At 41.6% G+C, this 27468-nt stretch overlaps 1 protein-coding gene across 6 annotated transcripts; it reads right to left on the reverse strand.

Annotated features, from left to right (window-relative positions):
- Nucleotides 1-208: 208 nt before the first annotated feature.
- Nucleotides 209-27281, reverse strand: LOC120735206. 6 transcript variants are annotated; one of them, XM_040034409.1, is made up of 34 exons: nt 26610-27281; nt 25987-26076; nt 24607-24750; nt 21908-22054; nt 21241-21432; nt 20229-20315; nt 19891-20009; nt 19674-19788; nt 19515-19592; nt 19298-19413; nt 18098-18215; nt 14517-14662; nt 14332-14428; nt 13863-14012; nt 13460-13609; nt 12715-12971; nt 11518-11653; nt 10658-10852; nt 10025-10177; nt 8936-9153; nt 8421-8604; nt 8181-8336; nt 7639-7995; nt 7263-7382; nt 3578-5518; nt 3018-3152; nt 2837-2911; nt 2670-2756; nt 2472-2563; nt 2283-2368; nt 2140-2203; nt 1838-2052; nt 1234-1380; nt 209-1131 (listed from the first exon to the last, which is right to left on the reverse strand). In XM_040034409.1, the coding sequence occupies exons 1-34, from the start codon at nt 27099-27101 to the stop codon at nt 866-868; spliced, it is 7125 nt and encodes a 2374-aa protein (XP_039890343.1). In that variant the 5' UTR covers nt 27102-27281; the 3' UTR covers nt 209-865. The 6 variants fall into 6 exon arrangements, with proteins under 6 accessions (XP_039890343.1, XP_039890341.1, XP_039890342.1 ...); XM_040034407.1 differs by having other exon boundaries at nt 18098-18260; nt 20229-20312; nt 26610-27280; XM_040034408.1 differs by having other exon boundaries at nt 14332-14425; nt 18098-18260; nt 26610-27280.
- Between the last annotated feature and the right edge of the window lie 187 nt (nt 27282-27468).

A 27468-nucleotide genomic window follows, 5' to 3' on the forward strand; every position in this document is an offset into this window, starting at 1 on the left:
TGACTAATTATGCAGCCATGTCTGCAGAGTTCCTGGATCTGGTGCTTCTGAATGATGTCAGGTTTACATATGCAAAAATAAGACTAATGATCTGAGGATAATTTTAGCCTAGCTTGGCCTTTAATCTCTCTATTCATCTAATCCCTTTTCTCTTCAAAGCCTCCCGAGATGACAACAAAGCTCCAGCAACAGAAATTTTCAGCAAAACTGTCTTAGAAATGATTTCTTTTAATCACAACCACAGCAAGTTTTTTTTTATGTTTTATTATTAATAGTCTCTGCTACATTAGTATCTGTATCAAACAAGCTCGGCAGTATCAAACTGCTGATCTGTGGTTAAGTAAATTATTTTGGTGCACCACACACACACAAACTCATACACACACGCGCACACACATGAAACATGTGAAACAGAGGAGCTGTAAAGATGTAATAGTACAACGAGCATCGTGAGTTGAGGATATGGTGAATACTTGGTCATAACCAGGTCAAGATGATACCACTGGGATTCTAAACAGACCGTCTGCTGAGCAGGTGGGTTTCTATACAAAGATTACCAAAAAAAAGAGAAATACTACTCAAACAAAAAGAAGGAATACAGATTTAAATCTGCAACTACACAGTGCACACATACACTTTTCTTCTTTTTGCTTGAACAAGAAAAGCGAAAAAGAATATAAACACTCATAAAAATGATTTATTATAAGGACTTTCAAGCCAGCTAAGTGATTTCTATAAAATCCGTCAAAAATAAAACTGTGGTATGTCTTTTAATCATAAATATGGTCAGTAGTAACTGTTTTTAATATGTGCACTGCACATTCGAAACTATTTTTTCAATCTCTATAAATCATCATCGATAAACTCAGAGGTCCCTTTTCCCAAAGAACTTTTTGAAGACAGACTTGTTGCGTGGCCGCGGCAGGCTCACGTAGCTCCTCAGAGCTGCGTCCTGATATTTGTCCTGCTCCCACCCAGCCAAAGCCAGCAGTGGAGGCTCAGAGCTTCTGCTTGCTGATGCGCTGTCTGTTGACTTGTCTCCCACCACCAGAGTCACACAGTAGTTGGAGCCTGTTTCCAGGCCTTTGCCTCCAGGGGTGCGCAACATGGGTTTGATCTCTTGGTAAGTTGCTGCAAAAAACACCAAACAGAAAACATTAGAAGACAAAAAGAAATAACACAGATATTATAGATTATAAATGCTAAAATGTATTTTACTAGTTGCATACTAACATGAAGTAAAGGAGTGGGAGCGACGCTTGCTACTTAGCCAGTCCTGACCGCTGCATAAAGGGGAGTGGGGAGAGGAAGAGGCGTTGTCTTTGAAGCCTCCAGAGAGTCTGTGAGTCATCATCTGCTTTAAGCTGCCTTTATCAACATCTAGGAAGGGCCAGAGAGAACATTAAAAGTAGGACTAAAGTGACAGAGGAGAGGAGCGAGGAAAAGCAAAACCCTTTATTGTATTAACACCAGTCTTAGTTATGTTGTTTTAATATGCAAGTAGACAATACTTTAGCTCCCCCTAGTGGTACCAACTGTACCTGCAACAACCATTCACTAGTTCTTTGGTTATCCAAAGCCGTGAAATTAAATCTTTTATACTACATTAGCTGATAAAATCATTGCACTTAAAATAAATCAAATGTAAATTGTACGTAAAACAATAACTAACAGAGTGCATCCTCTAACCACCAGCCCAGTGGGACTAATCAGAAGCCGGCGGTGGAGAATGGTGTCTATTTTATTCTGTATTGCCGTGTGCGAAAGTGGGGCAGAGGTATTTGTTAAACTGGTCCCAGATAAATGCAGCTTTTGTCTGCACAGCAGAGGCTCTCACCGCAGCAGCCCGCATCTGACGATGAGATTAAATGTTCATCCAAACGCTTGAAGTGACTCTGTGTCATGTGATTTAACTCTCTGGTGAGGACAACAATTTCTTTGGTCTGGGTGGTACCCGGTGGGTTGTGCCTGGGAAACAGTTGGGTGACATCATGTTGAGCGGAACAGTGGCAACCGTCTGGATCATGACATCCAAAACAGAAGGGGGGCTTTCTGTGGACAAAAGAATTGCAAGCTATTATTTTACAGAAATTAATATCAAAGATTTTGTGGAATTCAAATTATATGAAAGCATCTTACAAGGAACTGGGGAGATCTTCATTAAAAGGGACACCTAATATTGAAGACCTACACACTGTCTGACCTTTAAAAACACACACAAATGAATTAGAATAATAATACTGAACATTAATTCAGTGTGAGCTGTGAAATAACTAGTTTACCTGTGCTTGCTTGTATCTTCATCATCCATTTCTTCATCATAAAGCGTGAAGATGCATTAAGCAGATATTCAGACCCATCACGGAGCCTAAAGATCAGAAAACACGATTTTTACCGTTCCAGCTGCTGGAAAGGCATCGCTGCCTTTAAATCAGTATATTTCTATTAAACAGCAGCTGCTACAATCTGACCTTAATCGAAAGCAGTTGGGTTTTTTGGTGTATTCTGGGAAAGGTAAACACTCTGCTCCCATGAGGTTCAGTGGCAGGCCACATGCAGAACTCTGCAGCACAACACAGTGTAATCATCAGTGACCACATTCTATTTACTTCAAATTATTAATCCTCACTTTTCTCTTGGGCTCCTTTTGTCGTGATTTCTTGGCTTACCCTCAGAGTCTCCTTTCTATCCTGGTAGAAGCACAAGGTGTGTCTATATAGGACAGCGTGGTAGGAGTTCCAACCTCTGGAGGGTGCCTGTGAAAATAAGATAAGAGTGTGTAGTGCTGACTGCACGCTTTACATTTGCTGACTGTGCTGGCTTAAACATTTCTTACTTTCTTCCCTCCCAGCTGCAGCTTGTGCTTCCTCTCAAGCATCCCCTCCATAGACTGCAGCTCAGGTTTTCCACTCTGAAGGGAAGTGAATTAATAAAAAAAAAAAAATCAATGAAAAAAGAAAACTCATAGAAGAGCCCAGATTTCCAGTTGGCTAAGAGCTACACAGACTAACACTCACTGAGGTGAAACAGTGCCACCCTGAGGCCACATGCTCCTCAGGTTTCTCCAAGTCCTCTTGGCTCTGTGAGGCTTTCCTTTGCTGACAGATCCCATCCAAACCCATATGAACTGACAGGAGACTCACTGACGGGTCCTGTTCAGGGTGAGAAGATATAACTTTTTAATGTAGCTATACTGCCTTGAATACCTACAATGCAACTGGGGTGAGAGCAGTATACATGCACACAGTAACTACACATAATGTGCAAGCCATATTGACATACGAAAGTATATAAAGTATATGCCATGTTTCTACTACATCTACTACCATAAAATCTACTATCCTGCCTAGCACTAAGTCTCTAGAACTGCATATACTTCTGCTTTGATTTACTTTGGCTTTGAATTCATTTGTCTTTGTCTTTTCTTTTACATAATGAAAAAGTAATTAAATCTATTCCGTTAAAAACTGTTGACACACTTGTCTGTCTGACCACCCACCACAATGTGTGAGAAAAAATTCTTTTTGTAATTTCAGTATAATCTCAGTCATGTGGGATCATCACACCCTGACCTCACCTTCAAGCAACCTGTGTGCTCGTCTGCCTCCGCCCCCACCTTTGCCTTCTCTACCTCCTCGTCCTCCTCCTCATCCTCTTTGTACTGATAAATGTATCTCTGATTGTCCCCTACATCAGGTAGCTTCACTGGATCCGAAGCAGTCTCGTTCACTGTCACTGAAGTTTTGCTGGCTGGCTCCCTGTTAGGAAAAGCTGCCCAGGACCTTCTGTCTCCTATAGACAGTGGAGGAAGGTGATCTTTGGGACTCTGGCCCTTTTCATAACCCAGCAGGTTCTGAATGTGGGTGGGCAGTTTGAATTCAGCCACAAGAAGGTTGGGTGCCGAGGCAGTGACGAGGTTTCTGTAGAGCACAGTCGGGGTTGTATCTGAAGGTGTCTCTTTGGCTTTGTCTAAAGGTAAGGACTCTTCCTCATTGGGCTGGTACATGATGTCTGAGCAAATGCTCTGCCTGTAGTTAGTAGTCTGGTTCCAGATGTCCTCTAGCTCTTCCTCCTCTTCCTCAAACTGCTGGTGATCAAGGTGGACAGGCTCTGTTTCTATCACTGCTGAGCGTGAAGGTGGACCTGTTGAATCATTTTCTCTTATTTTAGTGCACTCTGTACCTCCCACTTCAAGAGATATAAGCTTCCTCACCACCCCTTTAGGCTGCATGCTATCAGAACGTGGAGCATCATCTTTGCAAAGCTTGAGACTGCTGGAGGTGGAGATGCCAGAGTCCACAGAGTCCTGTCGAACACTCTTTGTTGACTTCAGATTGACTCTCATGAAGGAAGCTTGGCTTGACTGAAGTCCAGGACTCTCTTCATGAAAACTGTGGGGTCTTGCACATTTGTGGTACTGGTGTCCATTTAAGTCTCTAATGAGTGTATGAACACTAAGGCACTCGTGTTTATGTATAGCTGTAGTGGAGGTGGAGGCTTGGTTCACATAAATATGCAACTGTGAAGGCTGGACAGTCCCATCCTTCTCAGCTGTGCTGGTTTTAATCTCTGACAATGTTTTGTCCCACTCCTGTTTTTCCTCCTCACAAAGAGCCACCTGGGTTTTAGATAAATCATTACATTGTACAGTCTGATCCTCATCTTCCTCCACAGAAGGAGAAGGTGGAGGTTGTAAACCGCTGTCCACACCAGGAAGATGTTTCCCAAGAGATGTAGATAGCTGTGTCTCAGCAAAGCTGCTTTCAGCTGAAGTGTCATGCGTGACAGTGGGAGTGGGTCTAGTCTGTCTGAAAGAGCTCAGGAATGTTTGTTTGTGTGAGTGAGGGTCTGGATCAGTCCCGGCTACTTTTTTTGATTCTGGAGGGGCAATAGTAATGATGTCCTGAATGCTGGGAATGAGAGTCATATCTTTAGGTAGATCAAAACTCAATACAGAACCCAAGGAGAGGAACCTGCAGTGGCTTTTCACCTGACCTGCTGTGGGTGTAGTGGTGGGTCCTGCTGAAACAGCATATGGAGTAATGCTGTATTCCCCTGAACACTCTGTATCAATGTCCTTCAGCAAAGGATTCTTCATATAGGCAATGGCTTCTACTCCATCCCCATTCTTCTTCTTCCTTCGACGTTCCTTCAGTGGCCATGTATGTGTGTCGTATGTGATTGTCTCAGAGGTACAATGAGGCATCCCATCTGTTTGCTCCTCAACTCCCATGATTTTCTGGATAGTGTGTCTACGCGTGTCTCTCTTCCTCTTCCGCTTCTTGCCCATTCTCTTGATGCTGCTGAAGATGGAGCTGCCTCCGTTCCCTGTCGTGTTGTGGAAAGTTACGTTGGTTCCCTGAAGTGCAGGTGCTGAGGAGGATGGCAAAGAGGAGGATGGCAAGAAAGTCGGGGAGGCTGAGGCTGTGGAGCGGCTTTTTTGGCGGGGCAAGGTGATGCTCTCATACACAGGGGCCGCAGCCAGGTTGTTATCCTTGACATGCAAGTAGGTACTTACCTATTAAAAAGAGAAAAAAGTATATTAGGTATGTGTGGAAGCTCTTATATTAGTGAGATTACTGTACTAAAAATGGTTAACCATAGACTCATGCGTGCTGCAGGCTGAAGCCTTGCAGCCCTCTGTGAGAACAAGAGCTGTTTTATGTGTTACAGATGGACGATGACATGAGAGCAAAATTGACTAAGACAATGATCGCACACATCCAAGAATACAACAGATTCAGGAATGCATGAATCTGACACAACAATGTAAATGTATTAAAAAATTATCGAAGACAAAAACATTAGATGTAAGGACAAAGAACATGAACATTATTGCAACTGCACACTTACAGGACTTAATCAGAATCATATGTGGCTTCACATGCCGTCATACGCAGCTGTAATGTCTTGACCTTTCAACTCTGTGACTAATCTCTTGTTTCTGTGGAAACCCCAGACTATAAATCATGGTGTGCAGTCTGGGGGCTTTTCTTCGAAGTTCAGCAACAGTTCTCTGTCTAATGACTGAACCTCTGCTGGCACTTGAGAGAGCACTCATGCTGCGAGTCATTTTGGAGCATGATTTTCATATGAAGAGAGGATGAGGTCACTGCTTTCAAACAACTTTAGCACAGCCGCGCAGTCAAACACGACCAGGTTTATATCAGGCTTGTAGTGAAATGACAGCAAAGAAGAGAGAGCTTCTGTCAACGTTCACTGTAGGTAGAAGACTGATTGTGCTCTTCTTACTCATCACCCTCATTCTGTCTCTGTCAGCAAATCTTTTCAGTTTTAAATCCTGGCTCATTTAACAAGTTGTGGCCCAAAGAAGTTTAACAGTAAGAAAAAGCTCAGGTTTTATTGTGTGATTTTCTGGTAGGAACTTAACAATTCATCTGAGTTTATACAAGATGAGCTGAAAAGGCACGATGACTGCTGACAGATTACTGCAAAGACAGACTTGCCAAAATACACAGATTTGTTTTCAGTGCATCAAGATTACTGAGATCATTCCTCTTGCTTTTAAGGCTGGAATGCATGATGGAGAGCAAAACTGCTTTAAATATGGTAGTGAATACTGCAAAGATAACAGTTTATTTTTGGTGTAAATTCCCAAGAAATGTAAATCAACTGAAAAACTTTTTATACACAGATTTTGTACAACTTGTGGTTTGGGGTGTATTGTTATAAATCTATTGCAAGCATTAAAGTAAATTATAAAAGTTACGTAAATACAATATTTTTTTCCTGAAAACAGAACATTATTGTTCACCTATTGAATGTCAGGTAGATCACTTTATTCATTACGTTTATATTTTTACAAATGGATTGTAAAAGTAGCACCTTTCTTTTCACATCCCATTAAAAATCATAACAGAAAGGACTACATTAAAAACAGAATTTATTTGGTTTTAGATTTTCATTTACGACTCTAGTTAAGTGGGGAAACTCTGAGTTTTAATAGTAAAACAGTTTGTTTTCTTTTCTCACTTTTCTCATGTTAACTATAAATTTTCCAGCCACAGCGACTTTGGAGATGGTGTCAGTATGAATATGATAGCACCTCGGCCTGACTTATTTCCCGTTACTCTTATGTCTCACTTACAGCGAAGGAAACAAGCCAGGGAAGCTGCAGACTGGCTGTGTCTTGTAACAGATTAGTAGAGCATGCTGCCTTAAGAAAAGAGCTACACACGGCATGCAGTCCCAGTACACTTCGAGATGCAGCATGCAATGCCAGTTCACACCGCGCAGTTTACCTCATTTGCACTCTGCCGATAAATCTTTCTCTTTCGCTTTAAACTACCCAAAGTATTTTCCAAAAGCCCCTGGCAGCGCCTCCAAAAGTTTTTATAGGCAGAAGATTGAGGCACAGTGGGCTGAGGGAGAAAACGGGGAAAAAGGAAGATGTGAAGGCCAAAGGAGAGAGGGGAATGAACAGCAAGACAGTCAAGAAGGGAGATCCCATGCAGTGTGGTTTCAGGGAATGCGTGTTACTGCATTAACCTTCAGGAACAGTAACAAATATCATCTGTTTCAGTGCTTCTGGGAGAGAAGTGAATGTGGGCATTAATAGTGACGCCCCATATTACTGTGTAGCTGCTTATAGTGTGAAATGATGAGTGCGTCTCTCACCCTGTGGACAGGCTCAGAGGTCTCCTCCACTACCTCTTTTGTCCCAGCAGGCAGGTCAAGTACCTGAACCTGGCTGTCCCCTGTGTTACCAAAGCTAAGGATGAGGTTGACTGTTCCCCCTACAGGAGGGCTGCTGCCCTCTTTAAGCACCAGCACGTTGGCTTTAGGAGGATCATCCTGGGGTCCAATGCTGTTCATGATCTCATACCCATCTTCTGATGGCTCCTCTTTATGTTTCTCAGCATGACTGGGCACCAAACACAATGGCTGGCTATTTCTTGCCTTTGTTGTGTCTTCAGTAGAGGTGATAACTGGGGATTGATGAGAATGGAAGGGCTCTGGCTCAGGAGCTGAATTCTATGTATCATGGAAAGAGAACATAAAAACACAATGGTTTAGAAACACTTTGAACTACAAATATTTGTCATTTTATATTACAATTTCCACTTGTCAAAAACATACATGCACTGGTGCTATATTGTTCTCCCCAGCCTTCATTCACTCATTCTGTCTCTACAGTAAGTGTCCCTCTGCTCATTTACCTCTGTTGATGGCGGGCCCATTGTCGCCTCAAAGTAAATGTTGTCCTGTGAAGGCTCCTGTCTGCTCTTCTTGTGGAGCCACTGTTGCTTTTGAGCCCTCCAGTGTACCAAGATCCACCCGAGCATACTCCTCAGTTCCTCCATACGCTCTCTTACCTGTAAGACATTAGAGTTCGTAAAGTAGAACCAAATAAAAACAAAAATATATTCAAAGAAAGTCACGTGTGAAACCCTGCTCACCATTTGTGTGAGGTGGTGCTCCTTGTCTAAAAGATTTTTGCCTGTGGCGGCCAGCTCATCAAACTCCTCAAACTTTTGCTCAATTTGCATATCCAGCTCTGCAACCAGTGATGTCTGCCCGTCTTTCCCAAAATGCAAGGTGGTATCTGAGAAAATGCATGACCTGGTGTCTTCTGTCCATGAGCTATTCAGAGATCAGGTTGGGGTGGGAGGTAGTGGAGGAGACAAGCAACAGGGCTGTGAGAAAAACCATACATTCACAAAGCATGAGAATGACCAGGCTCTCCCTGATAGGACAGACATTCATTGCCCTGTCACACTCAGCCCAAGAAACTTGCTCTGACCTTCTCAGCACATCTTAAATTATACACTTCCCCAGGGACCTGTGCTTGACAATGAGAACATCCTGTTCTTTCCTTGATAGATGTTGTAAGGGGCAGATGTTCTCACAAAAGTTGATTACGAAATAACTTGAGGCCCAGAAAAGGGTCACAACATCCTCACGCCCTGCTTACATCATGGCGAGGTAGCTCCTGAAGAAGTCCTGGAGCTGCGCAAACTCTTTCAGACGTGATTTGTTCTCTGTCACGCTCTTTCCCAGCTCGTTCCAGGCCTGCAGTGTAGCCTGAATTTTTGCATCTAGTACGTGCACTCTCTCTGGGCACAGATCCTTCAGTCGAGAAGCCTGGTCCTGCAACTCCTTTACCTCCTCCCTGATGATTTCGTAGTCAGTCTGTGGAGAATCACAGTAAGAATCTATCATCTCCCATCAAATCCACTCACTCAAACAGCCTGTACCAATTGTATCTCTGACTATGACCTCATCTCCATGGCTTAATGCATATTATTCAGTTAGAGGCCCATATGGTCTACATATGGGCTGCCACGCTATAGCTAGCTTGCAATCGGAATTTTTTTGTCCTCCTTTTGACGAGGCAGTAATTAATAGTGTTGAGGGTTCTCTGGGACCACTACTTCATAACGTTTCTCAGCTACAGTAAGCCACAAGAACACTGAGTTGTAGATGCTTGTCTGCTGACGGCACAGTTATTTCAGTTTGGGAGATTAGGTCATTTCTGCTTTTCAAAGGTATCAAGTACAGACAGCTGTGTGTGCGTGTGATAAACATAACACTGCCCAGAAAATGACTCACACAGAACTTTACCATCCCCAACTTCACATCTCCAACCCTGTGAACCGTGGACACTCATACACACCCTACCAGATTTGCTCATAAACACACACATACACTTTGAGAGCTAACACAACAGTGACTCATGCAAGCACAAATAAATATCCCACGGGAATAACAAACTTTTGCTTGCTCTATGTAGCTTGCTCATGGCACAAAGGAGAAAAGGCAGGCTTTTTTTGTTGTTGTTGTGAAAAAATATGTCACAACAGGAAACAGACTGTGGAACAATGGTGTTGGAGGTGACTATAAGACAGTCGGGGTTGGGGGGACTTCCCTTTTTTTAAATACACAGGGCAAACTGTCCATAATCCAACATCAGTGTAATGGAATACTGGACTGCATTACCAGAAATGAATCATTTCAGATGTTTACAGCATAATCACAGCATGTGCCGGCATCTTTCTCTCACCTCCAGGTGGTCCTGCTCCTCCCGCAGAGCCTCTAGGCCACAGCGATCTGGCTCACACTGGATGGCCATGTCTGTCTCCTTCTCCAGGATGTCCAGGCTCAGATCCTTGCTGAAGCACACGCACTCCTCCACACGCACTGCCAGGCTGGCATGCTGGCGATGCACCAAGTCATCATGAGTACTCATAGGATGTTATTAAGTCATTATACTTCAGTGTACATTATTTGTTTTCCAATGAGAGCCACATTGCAAATTAGTTTAAAATGGTGTCATGGATTCCCCTCCAGCCATCTGCGTATGTGCTTTTTTAAAATGTGTACTCTTTTTTTTTTTTTTTTTCTTAAACCAAGAGTAAATTGAAATAACACAAAAAAACACATGTGAGGGGGAGTGGTGGCCTGTCTTGGGCCTATTAATGTGCACAGCTACAGGAAAAAGGAAACCAGATGCAACTCTATTAGAGATGGAGGACTTTAAAACCCATTCAGCACCTTCTAATATTGTTATATGTTAATACTACATCAAACAGTAAATCTGAGCCACTGCAGCACTCGTGTACATGCATTTTCTGAACAGACTATATGTAATCAGTGTGTGTGATATATATATATATCTAAAATCTCCTCTTCTTACCTTGCTCATCAGCTCCTGGATAGCCTGGTCGTGGCTTTGTGACCGACCTCTTTCTCTCACTGTGTCATTCAGCATCTCTACAGCCTCTCGTAGCTCTTCCACGGGGTCTCCCATGGTTTCTAACAGAGGCTCACCACTGCCGCTGTTCTGAAGTGTCAGCAAAGTAGGAGCTGGGGAATTTTCACTGTGGAGAGGCTGTTAGGTACAAAAAGAGTTACTATTCATTTGCCAAGTTCAACTGAATTAAAATGGTAGTAATGTGAATGAGAAAAAGTAGTAGTGCATTGCAATACTGCCACTCCTGAATTTATAATTTAATCTAAAAATTCTTATACTATATTATTTTGATTAATTCATAGAACACTGTCAACAGTTTTGATAAGGACTGCTTTTAGTTTAAAGCTGTTGTAGAGTTCATAAAATGGATTTATATTGTGTTTGCAGTGTGGCTGTAACTCAGGTGGTGGAGCAGGTCACATACTAATGGGAAGGTTGGTGGTTTGATCCCCGTCTGCTCCAGTCTGTTGCTCTCCAATAAATCCCTCAGAGTTTGAATGTGTATGAATGTTAGATAAAAGCACCTACATAGAAAGAGCTTAGAAAAAAGTGCTTGTGCGAATGAGTGAATGAGGGAATTTGTGTAAAGTGCTTTGAGTGCTCAGATAGAGTAGAAAAGTATACTTAAGAACCAGCGTACTTACCATTTAAACTACAGATTTTCAGGTAGAATGCAAAATTTGACAACAAACTAAAGCTACCTGTAATGCTAAAACTGGCTACACATGCACAACAATATATTTTTTTATTGAAACTTTTTACAAGCTTATCCTTTAAATGCCACTATTGAAAAATTTACCTACCTGCCCTAATCTGTACTGACTGCCACTGAGATCCTGGCTTTCCTCCAGCTCCACACGTTCCAGGAACTCAGTCAGCATGCGCGTGTCCTGCAGCTCAGAGCTCTGCTGGGTCAGGGCACTCTGGACACGGTGGTACCTGGGAAACACAAACACCAGCAGGGATGTTATAACCAAAAGTTACACCTAAATGGTAAACCACATCCACATATACAACCTTGCATCCTTCAGCAGAACCACATTACAGAGACCGCAAGCATCTTACTAGGTGACTCGTACCGTGCTAGAGCACTGCTTATGTTATCATATATCATGTGTCACATAAACATATCCTGTACTTTAGTGCACTGAGGTACCTCCACTGTGCAGAGTTTATATAGGAAATGGTAAAGGGATCTTTTTGAAAGGGTATTTTTCCAGAATAAATGACCCTTACATTGCTTGTGTGCACTGTTAAATAATGACATCATAACAAGTGTCTTTCAGCTGCTTAGCGAGAGCCTCCTGCATCAACAGGACCTCAGACTACACAAGTGGCCATCCCTGCCCCATCTAACACCCCCACCCTGGAAACACTTAAACTGAGACCTTTCCACATCTGTATTTTCTTTGGTCAGCTTGGTGTTCTTTACAGAGTCTGAACTTCTGTTTATAGACACAGGTATGTTGGGTAAACCAGCCAGCATCATAAGTTTTAGTGAGAGTCCATGGCAACAACCTGTCTTTCAAGGGCCAACCAAAAAGAGAGGCGTCATCTTGCAAACACGGAATGGGTGACTCTGACACACACTGACAAGCTGTGGGTGAAGTGCATGTCAAAACTCTGGGGTAGACCTCACTAAGTGCTGCATGAATCACAAATGAATAAACTTTGGCCGTGAAATGATGAGCACATGGAGAGATATTTTTGCCAACTTAGAGAAAAAATCTATGGATATATTTATATATATATTTGTGGTTTATGGGGTGAAACTGTTTGTCTTAAATAAGAACTGGGGAGCTTTATGAACAAACTCTTCCATGTTGGATTACAAACATGGCAAGCCCAAACCTGTGACCTCTTGGAAACACTGACTTCCTTTATTTCCTGACCACAGTGATGAGAAAAACCACCAGAGTCTCATTGCTCAGATCCATAACATGAACTTTCCATGATGACAAATATCAAAGGGCTACCCTTGACCTATCTTTCTAACATACTTTTTCTCCACCTCCTCCATGCGTGCCGGTAGCCCTCGTGTACGTGGGTGGCTGTGACTATGAAGGCGGTCCACCTCCTGCCTCAGAGCACTGAGTTCCAGGCTACGGGATGCCACCTCTTTCTCCAGCAAACGGCTTTCCCTCTCAGCCATGCTCATTGTTTCAGGGTCACCAGCTAAGACAGATTCCTTCATGGAAAGCTCCACAGACTCCAGCCAGGCCTCCAAGCTGCCAAGGGCCTGGAGCACTTTCACAACCTGTACAGAACAGACATGGAGAGGTTGGGGGAGTGCAATTTATGTCTCATGTTATAGAAGTTTTCCTGCTTTAATTTCAAGGTGATTTAATGCACAGTTTAAACTACCAAAGGCACTGTTCAAAGACAACAATAATACGTGGAAGTAGTTGCTAAGACTTACATGACTCATGGTTTCCAACTAGGTCATCAATCTGGATTTGCAGCCTCTTTCCAAGTCATAATCAAATTATATCTGAGCACATTTTATATTCCTTGGATTAGCCTTCATAAAATGTTGTGACTACATCTCAACAACTCAGCCAATTAAGGTGATAAAGTAAACAAGTTTCTAACCATGAGTGCATGCATACAGCTCAGGATCTGGCTGAACAGAAAGCTTTTAGTAGGGATAAAAAGGATCCAGGATAATTTGTCACAATCATAAATTTCAACAGAGAAGAGAGAACTATTTTCTTTTCTTTAAAAAAAAAAAAAAAAGAATGTTACCCTAAAACCCAGCTCTTCTGAGGCCTGGAGAAAGACAGCATTCCTTTGGTGTCTCTTCCTCAGTTCTTCCCACAGGACTTCCAGCTGGCCAAGGAACTCCTCGATCTTTGTGCTTCCCGGGTGCTGTGCCCGGACCAGCCCGTGGCCCTCCTAAGGAAGGTTCATTAAAGTGATGAGAGAAAATTATGAATAAGAAATGAAGTGGATTTTATATTGTAACTATAGACTAATCTAAAGCTTTGGGTAAGTAAAGTTGTCTCAGACGTGATGTCAGCTCATTGATTAATAAACCAGACCTGCCAAGAAACCCAAGTTGCAAAATGTGGGGAGATTTTTTTAAAGGAATTCATTCAGTGCTTTATTTCAAGAGAAACTGTGAATGTGACAGTGTGCTTCAGTTTACCTTTTTGACCACCTCTATCCTGGCTCGGTTGTTAAGGATTTCCTGCTCAACGGTTTGCTGACACCTCTTTGCTGCTTCCAGCCCCTCAAAACTGGCTATTGAACACACCTGTGTAGCCATGGACACGTTGTCTTTGAGCCATGACAAAGTCTGAGATGGAAAAAAAGCAAAGAGAGTAATGAGGAACAGTTTACACATATGATTTAGCTGCTGAGGCTACAGGAAACCACATAAACAACTTCTAAGTGATAGATATGAATTAATGCAAAAATACATGGCCATATTGCGGAGTACAAATGCTATGCTGACAATTAATAGCAATCACTTCTGATGTTGAAGGCACAGTCCTTGCTGCCAGCTAACCTGTTTTTGTACTTATATTTGTATGTGTGGAGCATGGAAACAGTTTTGCAAATTGATTTCTATTGTCGGGAGAATAGTGGGTGTGACTGGCAGGGGAAGTAGTCACCTTGTCAGCAGACACAGTGAACCTCTGAAGCTGTATGTGAAGCTGTGGGTGGCCTGGAGAGGGGGTGGCAATCTTGGGTTCTGTTCTGGGCTTCCTGCTGCAAAGAAAACATAGACTCCAATTATGACTTACATAAAGACCTTTCATTATGTAAGATGGCGAGAGAAGCCAGGCAGAAACGTCACCTTTCCCCCTTCAATTGATTTCCGACGATAGCATCATCAATGCAGACAGGGCTGTCTCTCATTGGTAAAGAGGTGTGGTTCACTGATTGCTGCTCCTGGCTTTGGCAGCTCTGTGTTCGTCTACCACTCCCACCGTCAGCAGTACTCTGTGGACAAAGGAGTAAATGTCTGTAGGAAAATCCAAAAGATCAGCAACATGGTGTGTGAGTAATGCTTGGCCTTTGCTGAATTAATGCTGACAGGATGATTAAACGTCTCAGAAAAGAGGATTTCATGCTGTGAACAGTCACTAGACAATGAGGCGTTGCTGTAGCTCAGTACTAATGTGAATGTTACAATGTGGCTGGACGCTGGACAACATGGACAGCTGCCCGGAGTTTCTCCTGTAAATGACACAAAACATACTCACAAAGGTTCGCTATTTTTAGTGAAACAGCCCAGACCAGTCTCAGAGTAGAAGCTATTTCTGTTTGACAGCATCAAACTTTTTCAATACTAAAGATGGCAAGAAAGGTTTAAAAATGTGAAATTACAAAATGAATGAGCACAACGTTACTAACATATGTTAAACCACTCTGATCATAAAAAGAGCCATTGTAGATAGAAATATAACCCTCAAACTCCCATGCCCCTGCTCCCATTTAAAGCAGCAGTGTTGTTTCAGCTTTAGACAGTGATTTCCATGGTCATCCACCCCGACTCTGTTGAGAACTCTGGAGTTTTTAGAAAGGTCAATGCCACAGCGATCAACCTTGTCTATGGGCAGAAATATATTAAAGACGTCAACAGCCACTAAGCTACTTTTACAACCATATGAGTATTTTAAAGGTTGGCCAAAGGGCTCTACTGAAGAGTTTCCAATGAGAGCCACAAGTATCTGGACTGCTACATTGGACTATCCTGAGTGCAGGTCTTTTACCTTCTTCATCCTGCTGCGAGCAGCTGTGTACTACAACAACATATTTTCTTTTAAACTGATGTTTTCATAATTATGTATATGTATGTATACAAATATTTAATTCAAGTGTTTTAGGCTGTTTTTTATTGCTTTATTCGGTAATTACTTCTTGATGTTGGTGCTGTTTCTAACTATACAGTGCTATACATGTAAGTTTTTGATTGCTTCTCTTAACTAAACCAGATGATATATACTGAATATGAAATTATAAAGTTATGGAAGCACTTAGCAATGTGCCATAGCAATTATACAAAAAAATACAAAAAATCCATTTATAACAGTGTTTTATGGAGGGCCCTTAATTTAATCATATTAGTTTCTGACTGGGCTTATAGAAAAAGTGAGGCAGGGAGCAAAGAAAAGTGTCGCCTCCAAAATTATGCAAAGTGCAGTAAATTGTAGGGGTCTAACATCATTTACCAACATGCCAGTCATTTTATAGGCCAGGCTGAGTTTCATAGAGGCAAATTATAGGCCCATTTATGTGCTAAAGCAGTAGAGCTAAAAACCTCGTGTCAAAGAATTTATAATCATTGCTAAGGTCTCCTCTGCAGACAGGCATTTGCTTCTGTCTTTCATTTTTGCAGGGCACTCCACTGTAAACATGTCGTGTCGTTTCACTTTGGCAGAATATCAGCTACAGAAAAAATAGCCGTTTAACAATTTGGTATGTCATATTTAATGGTATTCTGTGCTTTACCGTCTTATCCAATCATTTACCATTACAGCATACTGTTCACTCTTCCTTCCTATCCCTTTTCTGCTGATCTCCTCTAACCCTGTGTGTCTTTCTGTAGTGTGCTATGATGTCAGCCAAGAACTATCACTTAGCAGCAGACCCATCTGGTCTCCAGCAGTAGCATCTGGCTACAATTAGCCAGAGAAACAGACGATAGCCATGTTTACCTTCAGAAACAAGAGGCTATATACGGCTAACACAGACATGGATGCATATATTGAAGCACGTACAGACACTAAAACCTTTACAGCTAATTGACTGAATTATTGCAACAGAGAGAATAAATACAGTGTGTATGTGCACATGAACACATATGCAAATGTGCTGACAATGCTGTCTACCAGCAAATGTGCAAATAATTCACAGTCACTATTAACCTAAAGATCCATGTAACTGCGTCATTGCACCCTTAAAAGTAATGGGCTCAATTCCATACACTAGGGTGCTGTGAAACTATGTGACAAATTACTTTTACTGTTTTAACAGGTACCTGTGCTTGTGCTTAGCACTGCGTTTGGCCTTTAAGGCTCCAAGCTTTTGCATGGAGTGTCTTTTTAACCCTTCCATAAAACAGTGACAAGTAAAGCTCCCATAGTCAGTGTACCCAGGCAACTACTAACTCCTAGTGCAATAAAGACCATTCTAACCATTCACTCAAGGTCGTCCTGCATGCCATGGCAACAAGATCAGTGTTTGTAGAGCAACAACTGAGTCAGGTTTGCTGCCCTGATGGGCTCCTGTCACAGATGGTGAGATGCGAGAAAACATGAGTAGAGAAATTTACTGAAATAGTAACATGAGAAGAATGGAAAGAATGAAGTTTGCTTTCTCAAGCATCTGTACTTTCTGGCTTGACAAAGTTAGGACATGGGCCCAGCAGGGATCAGAAGTGCTCAAGGTCAGCGATACAAGAACAGCTTTGCTCTAGGCTAAACTCAAACAGCCACTGTAATCAAAGAAATGTAATGCGCTAAGTTTAAAGACTAAATATTCACATAATTACTGGTTTTAACCACACTTACATTTCTGGATAATCAGACTTTCTGTCAGGTTTATGGGCAGTGCGGTAACTATAGGAGGACCCGCGAGTTCAATAAAGTTCCTGTAGGCCTCAAAGACAAGGAATGTCAAGTCCAAGGAATAAACATACTCTCTAGAATATTCACCCTGGACTGAACTATGGACCCTCTGTTAATATAGTATTAATTCAATGACTGTACTTTTGTTAGAATGGTTGAAAGCCAAGATATTTTTCTACCATGAAGTGAAATTTTGGAGGGAAAGGCTTATTTGCTCTGGCGCACTGTTCAACCATGTTGTGCAGTCAGGGCTTGACATTTTTCATGGAAACTTATGTAATTCTTGTGCCAGCACAAATAACACCTCTAAAAGCTCTTCCTGTGTCTCCTACAGGGCAATATTTGCAACATTTGAAGACTGGGGTTCTTGTTAGATGATACAGAAGGTGATTGGCAAAAAAATAGAAAACACAGTTACATATTGCTTTTTTCTCTATAGCACTGATTTAAGCACAAAATTGGTATTTTTGCAAACCATCTTATCACGGAATTCTCCAAAACTGGGACATCCGATGATATAATTAAGTAGAGGGAAGATGGAAAACAGTATTTTGGGTGCCAAGAGTAGAAGCCACTGCTTTACAGCACATCTGTCAAATTCTATTTTGGAAAACTGTGCTTTAGCTGTATATCAGGCAGTTTCCAAACCAAAGGACGAAGTGCGTCACTTTCTGAGGCCACAGATTTTGTAGGACTGAATGGGGCTGGTGTCATCTTTTGCCAGCACTGATGGAGTTGTTCTCTCCTACTTGGGAACCACAATGTGGTTTCTCCAGTATTACAGTGAAATACAAAAGCTACTTACAGCACAGCCTTTCAGATGATTCTTCTCCTCCTTCACCTCCTTTCCCATGATACAATTTGCCTCCATTCCCATGTTGCACTGGGGTTCTTGGGCCAGTGTCAGGAGGTCAGAATCTTCCCTGGTGAAAGTGGAGCCAGAGAGAGAGAGCGTGGTCTTGTCACTCCTGCAGGGTGAGCAGACCAGGAGGTTACTGTAGTACTGACAGCAGGGCTTCAGAGGCCAGCGATTCTTTCCAATTATGGCTCTGAAGTTTCATGCCAGTGTTTGTGTTGTTTGATTAAAATAGTCTTGAAAAGCAGCTGATAAGAGACGGCATGATGTAATATTTGGATCTAAAGATAGGCTACTAACATGAGAAAGTTTTTGCACATGGATGTCAGAAGCTCTGACTCGCACAATTTACAAATTTTGCAATATTATGATTATAAGCATTATTATTATGATTATTTCACCAAACGGAGTAATCCATCTGTTTAACCTAATGGCCTTCTGATACAAAAATTGGGAACTTGAAACAAAATAACAATGATTTTGGTTGTAGTCATTAATTTGATACAGCTTCTAGCACCCTAATCAGTCTAAGGATGCAAAAGTCTGGATAGTTAATAAAAAGAAAAAAAAGTCTGGCTACATAGTGCTTGTAGTTACAGTAACAATAAATGTATTTTACACATTCTATAAAAAAATAACTAAATATGCTTGCAAAGAAGTTCTACTCAGATTTAGCAGACTGTTTCAGATGACATCAGGATTTTAATAGTAAGAGGTGAACAAACCACGTTTTCAACTTGCAGTTTTGCCAATACATTATTCATGTTGTACACCTCTCCAAATTCCAAATCAGCACAGAAAACTTCATATTCTAAACTGAGAGGTAAATGGTAAATGATAATCTGTGTGCTAACTGGTCAACAGACACGGCAGACTTTTTCTTTGCTTGTAATTTTTCACAGATTTAAACCAAAATTAGACACGGATAATCAGAATGAAGAGAAAACTCATCAGGCAGAGCTCATTTTCATTTGGAAAACTGTTTGGTTCTCCCAGTGCATACGTCTGACGTCAGTAACAGTACGGTAATGACAGAAAAAACAAAGTTCTAACTCACTGGGTAGTTGTAAAGGACCAATTATTGAGTGAAATGGTCCACATATTTAAGGCCACCAAAGTTGTTAGGGTATCCTTGGCCTGTTGGCGTACCTGAAAAGCTTCTGAAGAAGTGCCCAGCAATCCTTCACCTCACTCTGCTTCCGTGTGACACTGGCAGCCAGGGTGGGACGGAGATTCGACAGCTGGGATACACTCACATCAAGCATCTACCACACACAGGCCTGCAGGTTAGGTAGAGAAGGCTTCTGCAACACACTTTCAAGATCTGACAAAGCAGTGCTGCTTTAAGTGAAAAGACACAGCTTACCATGATCTGACTGGCGATCTCACGCATTTCTCTATCTCCAAAGCTGTCCACGTCTTTCAATACAGACATGTTTTTCCTCTAAAAGAAGGGACACTGTGAGTGGAAGAGCCTCTCAGATCTAATATATGATAATATAATTAGGTTTTCAGGAAGTTTTACCATGCTGTTTATAGCAAATAATATATTATCAGCCTGCTGGTAAAATGAGGACACTTCCAGGGCCAGATGAAGATTTTCATGGTAGTTTTTCAGATGCGACTGCATCTTCAGCCACCTACACAAACAGCAGACAGCAGCATAGAGAAACTCAGTCTTCAATTAATCTTTAGATTGGAGGTGTTTCATGCAATTTTTCAGTCAAATGTAAGTGACAAACATTTTATTGATGTGTTTCCTCCTGCTGGATATGTTTTTGCTATCTGTCTTCCCTTGTTTCTCCAGTTTCAGTGCCAAGTTGTTGATTTCCTCATGGAGATTTCTGTGTAGCTGCTCATCCTGCAGGGGAACAGGAGAACACAATCCAACTATGACCTCAGCTGTCTTTACCATACACTGATGGAGACAAATTACAGGCAGCCATAGATAAATTACTGGAAAACCTCTACAAAACTGTAAAGGAAGCTATTAACATATGGAAATGCATATATTTTTACCACAGGAATGTTGTTTATAACACTTTTATCAGTGTTCGGGTAATTATTAGTAGTAGCTCACCTGTTTCAGATCTAAAATTCTTCTAGTCAACTGCATTTTGTCAACATTTTCCCCCAGGACATTCACCAGACACTGTTCCTCTTCCTGCTGGCACACATAAAAGTCAGTGTTTATAGCCCCCATTTGTTAGGAACCCAACCATTATTTTTTTTCAGAGGCACCAGGATTAAACCACATTGCCTCTGCTACCAAGCAAGATGCTAAACAGAAATAGCCTTCAGCATGCAGTGAGGAACTTTGAACTTGATACTAAGGGACAGAGGAAAGGATGAGTGGAACGTAATGGAGAATACATCTCCTAGGGTGGATGTTTTATAGACTTCATAACCAGCATCCTCCATTACAATCCCACAGGTCCATTATCAATCATCAGTTCCCTTGTGCCAGACACGGACATGAACAGAGAGATAAACCTAGGCCTAAAATGAATTAGATGATTGCTTTTTGATAATGACAGGCAGATGTTTTACACCGGTGAACATACACAAACCAGAGATGTCTTCAGGATACTGAGCTAATTTCCTGTATTGGAAAGTGCTGTTTTTGTGACTAATATCTTGACAAATGTTGATTGGAGCTGCCTGTAGACTCAGATTTGCCTCTGGGCCAACTGTTTTGGCATAATTGTTGAAGTTGGAGAGCATTATTAACTGCTGTTTTTTAATATGTGGATTGCCTGCTTTGATAAATACGAAGGGGAAAGAGAAATGTAGGGAGATTACAAAGGTGATGTGAACAGGATAAGAAAAATGAAACATGTTCAGGAATTAACAGCGAAATACAAAACATTGCAAAAAAAACCCCAGAAAACGTAAATTACATTTTACCCTGTTGGTGTTGAATTTAAGAAAATAAGACATATTGAAGGAAATACCTGCATCGTAAAGACAACCAATATTACAAAATACTTTGAGTTTACCCAGTAACCCACAAAGGTTGGCTCCTTCCTCCTGAATTGAAAATTTTAGTTGTACGTAGTATAAAAGTAGAGAAAGACTGATATGTTCCTTACCTTCTCTTTAATCCATGCCTCCAGCTTGTCCACCTTTTTGTTGAATTCCTGCAGGTTCTTGGCTCCTCCTAGGGCCCTCATCTGATTTGCAGCCATCTGTTTGAGGGTCTGCCACTGGTCCCTGAGCTGACTGAGCTGCTTCTTTACCAAATCAGATGTGGGATTCAGTTTACAGATCAGCTGCTCACCCATCTTTTAAAACACACAGAAACACAAAGACATTGTTCATTTGAATTGTCACCCAGAGCAGAGGCAACACATCTGTCATTCATGTTTTGGATATACTCCTGAAAACTCTCAGAGTTCTGCTTCTGCCCTTGCCGGCCTGTCTGACTGCCGAGCAATGTTAATTATGACCAATGCACAATTTCCAAACATTTCTCCTGTGGGAGAAAGTATAAACTGGCTTGACAGAGTCGCCTGGAATACTGAGGTTTCCTCTTTTCTCTTGCCTGGAAGTGCCTACCATTATGTTATGTGTTATATGATTTGACAGGCTCTTTTAACACCAAATGCAGTGATTAATGGTTACATTCAGATGCCCATTATGTGTTAAAAAGTTAAAATAAACATTTAATTTTGGACATAGGGTGCTCAGATGTGCTTGTTTTGGTAACTCTGTGATATTTCAGTTAGTGTCCAGTCTCATCTTGAATAACTTTCCCACCTGGTTGAGTTGAATCAGGGTGTTCTCAAAGTCTTTAAGATCTCTCTGAAGCATTTGTGAGGCGTCTTCCCAATCCTCCAGGGGGCAGCACTGAATATTACATCCGTCCTTCAAATCCTGTAGCTTGCCTTTGATCCACGCCTCAGCCTACATCCAAATTACAAACACAGGCAAAAATGTCTCAGTCATGCTTCACATTGTTATTCACTAATATGTTTGCTGACCTGAATCTGAGAGTGTGTGAGACTGCTTTACACACTTCATGCTGGTTTAGGGAGCATATATTCAGTGCTGTTTGGCCAAATTTTCACAACAATTTGGTGATTTTTGTGACAGTGACAAAGTACAGACATGACAAAAACTGATTTTGGACCCATAAAAGTGACGCAATGCTTCCTTGTACATGTGAAAATCAATGGTGAAGACTGATTTGTACATTTGGACCAACAGTATATTCTATTTTTTTCTTTTGCAGCGAGTCATTTCACACCTTAAGCTCATCTAGAGCTTGGATTGTGAGATATCATCTGCATGAAAGTACACTAGACAAAAGCAGTCATCATTTTACATATCTAGCAAAGACCGAATTTTTTCCCCCGTCTTATTGTAATACAGCATACAGCACATCAAGCACATCAAGACCAGCTCTTTGTTCTCCAGTGTCATGTTATACAGAGCAGAAGTTTCTCTTGGCAAGGGCCTCGACTCCATTGCATAAGGCTTTGTCTTGCAGAGCAGCCTTTTCTGGCAGCCTTCTGTATGGAGTGAGAAGGCCAAACCAGGTGGCCAAAATCAGAAAGCGTTGGAAAGTACGTGTTTGTTTTCTGCAAAGAACACAGCATGGAAGTCAGTGGCCCGCCTAAGTTACAAAAACTAATAAATCAGCTCAGGTTCTTCTACTTGTCAGACTGATCCGGACTTTTCTTTTTTTCACAGCGCTGCTTTTGTGTACGTCAACTGACAGTTACACACACAAATAAGTCATCATACCTTGACATTACATCAGAGCATTATTTCCCAAGGAATTCGGTGCAACTGACATTGAATAATAAACTCTGTAGCAACTCCACTTTAAAATCAATGAAACATCAAGACCGCACATGACACATCCACCAAACAGCTTTTTGCTCTAGATTAAAATATGATGTCACTGCTCCCCAGAGGAGCAAGTCATTAACTTTACAAGGCCCCCAGGGTAACGGGCGTATTTCTGGTTTCAACAGAAGGAAAAGAGCTTGACAAAACAGGCCTGCCCCTATCTTCTCACACTGGCTCCCATGGCATTATAATGACCTCATACAGGAAGTCTATGATTCCCTTGTTTCTTCCTGTCCACTCTGCACAACAATGGTCTGTTCAAATCATACAGTTGGGCCTTAGTCTAGCCACAAAGAATTGAACGACTGCAGTTTAAAAAAAATATGGCCACATAAAGAAACATTGCAGTTAATACATAACAAATTTTAAAATAAATATAAAAAGTTGAAAGAAATCTGATTTTGGAATTTATAGAGAAAACAAGGACAGTTGATTGACAGTTATAAAATATCTATTAACGGGCCACATTTTTTACCTCTTTTGTAATGCAACTTGGCCCAGAGAACATTGTGGGGGTTGAAGTTTCTCTATTTCTCTATCTTGGAAATGAAATGGTGAAAGGCAAGATATGTTGCAGAGCAGCCTGGGAGACAGATGGCTCTACACAAAGTCCTGCTGCGCCATGTTGTGACCCGCTCCGATCCCCTAGCTCGAACCATCGGGGGCCATTAAAAGTCTCTCCCTGGAAGGCTCACTTCCACTTTGACAGAAATGTAATACTATAATAATACATTTTCATCAGCAATAGCAGTCAACCAAATCGCTGTGAAACAGGCAGGTCCCCAGGTACCTAAACTTCCACTTTTATAAAGCCAATTGTCAAAAACCGTGAACATACAAAAGCGTCCTCCACTGTGTCCAATGGGTCTAGTAAGCTTGTTAATGTGCTACAAAGCTTTTAACACATACATACATCATACTCAAATGTAATTCTTTTTTTTTTCCTCGCCTATCACTTGGATGGTTGCTCGACAGAGGTCTGATGGCAAAGCCAACTGCTGGACAAAAATGTCCCTCAGCCGAACTCGCTGAAAAATGTCCTTGTGTGTGCTGGGGTAAACGCAGCAGTGAGATAACACAACCAGTTGTGCTGCTTGGCTGAGTCTCTCTGAGCAATAGGCGTGAAGGGATGGAGCCAAACAATGATCTCATCCCCAAATAATTGCTTGTGGCGGTTTCCCCTCCCTCTCTTCCCTCAGCCGAACACAGCTCATACAGTTCTTAGGGACAAAATAAGAATCAGTACATATTTTGTTCTCCTCTGAGGGTCATACAACAGGCAATTTCCTTTCTGATTTTAACTGAACAGCATAACATGTTTCTTTTGGGATCAGCCCACTGTAGCTTGTGGTCTTTGTAGCATTTATAGATTAAAAGAGATTCTGATTAATTAACTGTAAAATAAGAGGCTGCAAATTTACGAGAAGCTCCATAGAAAAAGTATCTCTTCAAATCTTTCCTTATTTATTAGACATTAGAAAAAGACGGAGAGCAGGAAAATAAAGCTTGTATGTCAAAGAGTGAAAAACAAATGATAAACCCACTGAAATACCACGAGGAGCTACTGATGCTAATACGCTGGTATGCCTTCCTCGTGTTACCTGCAGTACTTCCTTGCTGAAGAGTGAGTTACGCTGAGTGAAGCAGTCACTTGGGGGTGTAACAGCTGCCGACCCTTCAATCGGTGTGCGTGGATGGCTTTCTTTCCTCTGAGGCTCATCCTCCTGTGGTTCAGGTACTGATATCTGTGTGAGCATGCAACACAGAGAAAGTGTTGAAAACACAAGAGCAGTTTGTCTCCAACGTAAACCTTTTTTTTTTTTAAACAGATAAAACCATACACCAGATGATGATTGCTTCTGACAAACCTTTAAGAAAGAGGCACAGCTCTCCAGCAAGATCACTTCACAATCAGAGGATGTCTAAGTGTCCGCTTACGTTGATTATACCTATGTTCGCCATCCAGGCACATTAGAAACACATGGCAGACTGGCCCCAAGGTCTCTCTTAACAAAAACCTACTGTCAGCACCACGTAGGATGAAATGAACACGACTGGCACAAGTTCACTAATGGACAAGCATTCCTGCTGGTCCCCAATCAGGAAACATCTGGGCACAAGAGGGAAGCAGGAACAGGCAGATCCTCCAATGTTTTTCAGGCTTATGTGTAAACATGTCATCTTTAAAGAGCCTTGACAGATCACGTTCGCTCATTATTACCTGCACAGGTACAGGCACCAAAGCCACTTTATCTCTTGTAATAAGAACATTTTGACAACGTGGATGAATAATACATGAGCAGAGTAAACTCAAAGTATTGTTGTGGTAACAAAATAGGAAATTATGTGAAAAATTACTCCTTGTTTTGTTCTTGAAGGGGAATTAAGGCCATGGCAGTCTGTGTATTATTACAACCAGCCTCCACAAGTACTTCAGCTAGCCTTTTCTTTTGTTAACATCTACTCCTGACTTCATGTTTTCCAGTGGGCCCTGCCTCTGCAAGCTCTGCTGTTAACACAGCACTTCATCCGCAAGACGCAATGACTTCAGCTTGGAACCGGCCAAATCCAGCAGCCCACTAGCTTTACACAACATCCTACAAATATACTTTTAGTGTTTATTTGTTCTGTATAACGTGTCTTAAACACACGACAGCAAAATCAAGAGGAAACAACGAGTATTCTGGGTAGCATTCAACCAAAACACACTGTCCCTATAACTGGTTTTCCACCCCTGTGTCACTTCGCTTTAAATTTATAATATAAAAGCAGCTAGCTATAAAGAAACCCCCAACAAGGGCTAGCTTTCCTTTAGTCTAAATAAAACACTAAAGACAGCTGCTCACAGTAGCACAGTAAGTAATAACAAAATATTTTAGCCTCAAAATTCCACTTCTTTTACCACTTCTTTTACTCTAAAACATGTCTTTTAAATAATCCTAACTATTTGACATTAATTTAGTAGTTAGCTTGCATCTTACCTGTTGTAGGGATTTCTCTCTGTTCGCTTTCGGTCTGGTTTGTCCCTGCATGGGCTGAAATTCATCGCTGCTCTCTTTTTTGAGTAAAACCTAAAATATTAGGATAAAATATGCAACCGGGAGGGACGAGAAATGTCAATAATGAATGAAAAAAAAAGAAAGAAAGCTAGACAAAAATGAACGCTGGTAATTAACGTTTTACACGATGTGAAAGCGCACGTGCTTGTGACTAATTCCAACAGGCCTTTTCGGTTGGAGCTAGTAAAACAAATATATCTTCGATTAACAGCCATTTCTTTAATAACTTTCTGTTTTTAAAAGATCATGTTTAGATCATTTCCATATTCTACTGGAAATGTTATAATTAAAGCAGAACAGTGTTGGAAAACTGGCCTCTTCAAGTTTAAGGTTAATTATTTTGAAACTCTTTAAAATAGCCAATTTATCAAATATCCTTTATGTAACTAAAGGTATGCTACACATATATTTGACAAAAAATATTTATCTATATTTAGACTTTTTTTTTTTTTTTACCTTAACAACTGTTTTAATGCACTGCCATATTTTTTGAGTCATAGTTTTTCTTTATTGTTAGAATTCTATGTGTGCATGCAGTCTTGTACCTTAAATTGAGAAGTGGGCTTATTCTCACAGCTCACACCCACTATCCTTGGCAGATGTACTTCTGATGTGCTGCTGATGTTGTTGTTGTTATTGTTGTTTTCAGATGTGCACCGTGTAATTGCAGGCTCTGCTGTCATCTTGTTCTCTGGCCTGTCTTTGTTCCCAGAGATTGTGATCTTCTTTATTGATCTGGAGACAGCAGAGGCAGAGGCAACATTCTGGTTCAGCTGGTCCTCCGCTGCCATCCGGTCTTGGTTGTGTTTCACGGGGGCTACCTGCTTGACAATCGGCGAGACGAGACAGGGTCCATGTGCACACACCTGTGATCCACTGAGGTAGAGCGAGTTCAGATTGTGCTGCAGCACACAGTTATCCAGAGTCTCGCCAGGCAGATAACTCTGTGTAAAATCCTGACATTTTGCCACAGCAGGAGCTGACAGCCTTGTCCCAATGGTAAAGGGCTGCACCTTCCTCACAATGCTCTCAGACATGACTAGTGTCCCAATAAGAAAAACAAAACAAAACAAAATTGCTTAGGTCCAAATGAGCTCTGAAAAAAAAGTCTGTTTCATCCCTTTGTGCGCTCTCCTGACTAAACAGTTGTCCAGTCTCAGTTCAGCAGTCAAGTGGAGGGTGGAACCGAAAGTGGAGAGAGGGAGAGAGAGAGCTCAATTCTCCACCTTCTTGTGCATGTTGAGAATGCACAGCACACAGCCCAGGATGGCTTCCTTGGACTCCTGGGATCGAACACGGTCCCAGATGTGGCGCAGTGCTGTTCCAAGGTGCGTAGCTCCTGTTGAGAGGATTCTCCTGAGATATTGTGCCACTGAGCCTACCAGTCTGCTACTGAGGAGCCTG

The sequence above is a fragment of the Simochromis diagramma genome, unplaced genomic scaffold, assembly GCF_900408965.1.
Source record: "Simochromis diagramma unplaced genomic scaffold, fSimDia1.1 OVJJ01000481.1, whole genome shotgun sequence".
Taxonomy (NCBI): Eukaryota; Metazoa; Chordata; class Actinopteri; order Cichliformes; family Cichlidae; genus Simochromis; species Simochromis diagramma.

What these genes read in the sequence shown, in the direction of transcription:
- LOC120735206 (XM_040034406.1), bottom strand. Translation starts at nt 27,101, where the DNA reads ATGTCTGAGAGCATTGTGAGGAAGGTGCAGCCCTTTACCATTGGGACA. An exon ending in TCACTGTGTCTGCTGACAAG is followed by an intron (nt 14,013 to 14,331) that starts GTGACTACTTCC and finishes TTTCCATCTCAG; the next exon opens with ACTTTGTCATGGCTCAAAGA. An exon ending in GGATAGAGGTGGTCAAAAAG is followed by an intron (nt 13,610 to 13,862) that starts GTAAACTGAAGC and finishes AACCTTCCTTAG; the next exon opens with GAGGGCCACGGGCTGGTCCG.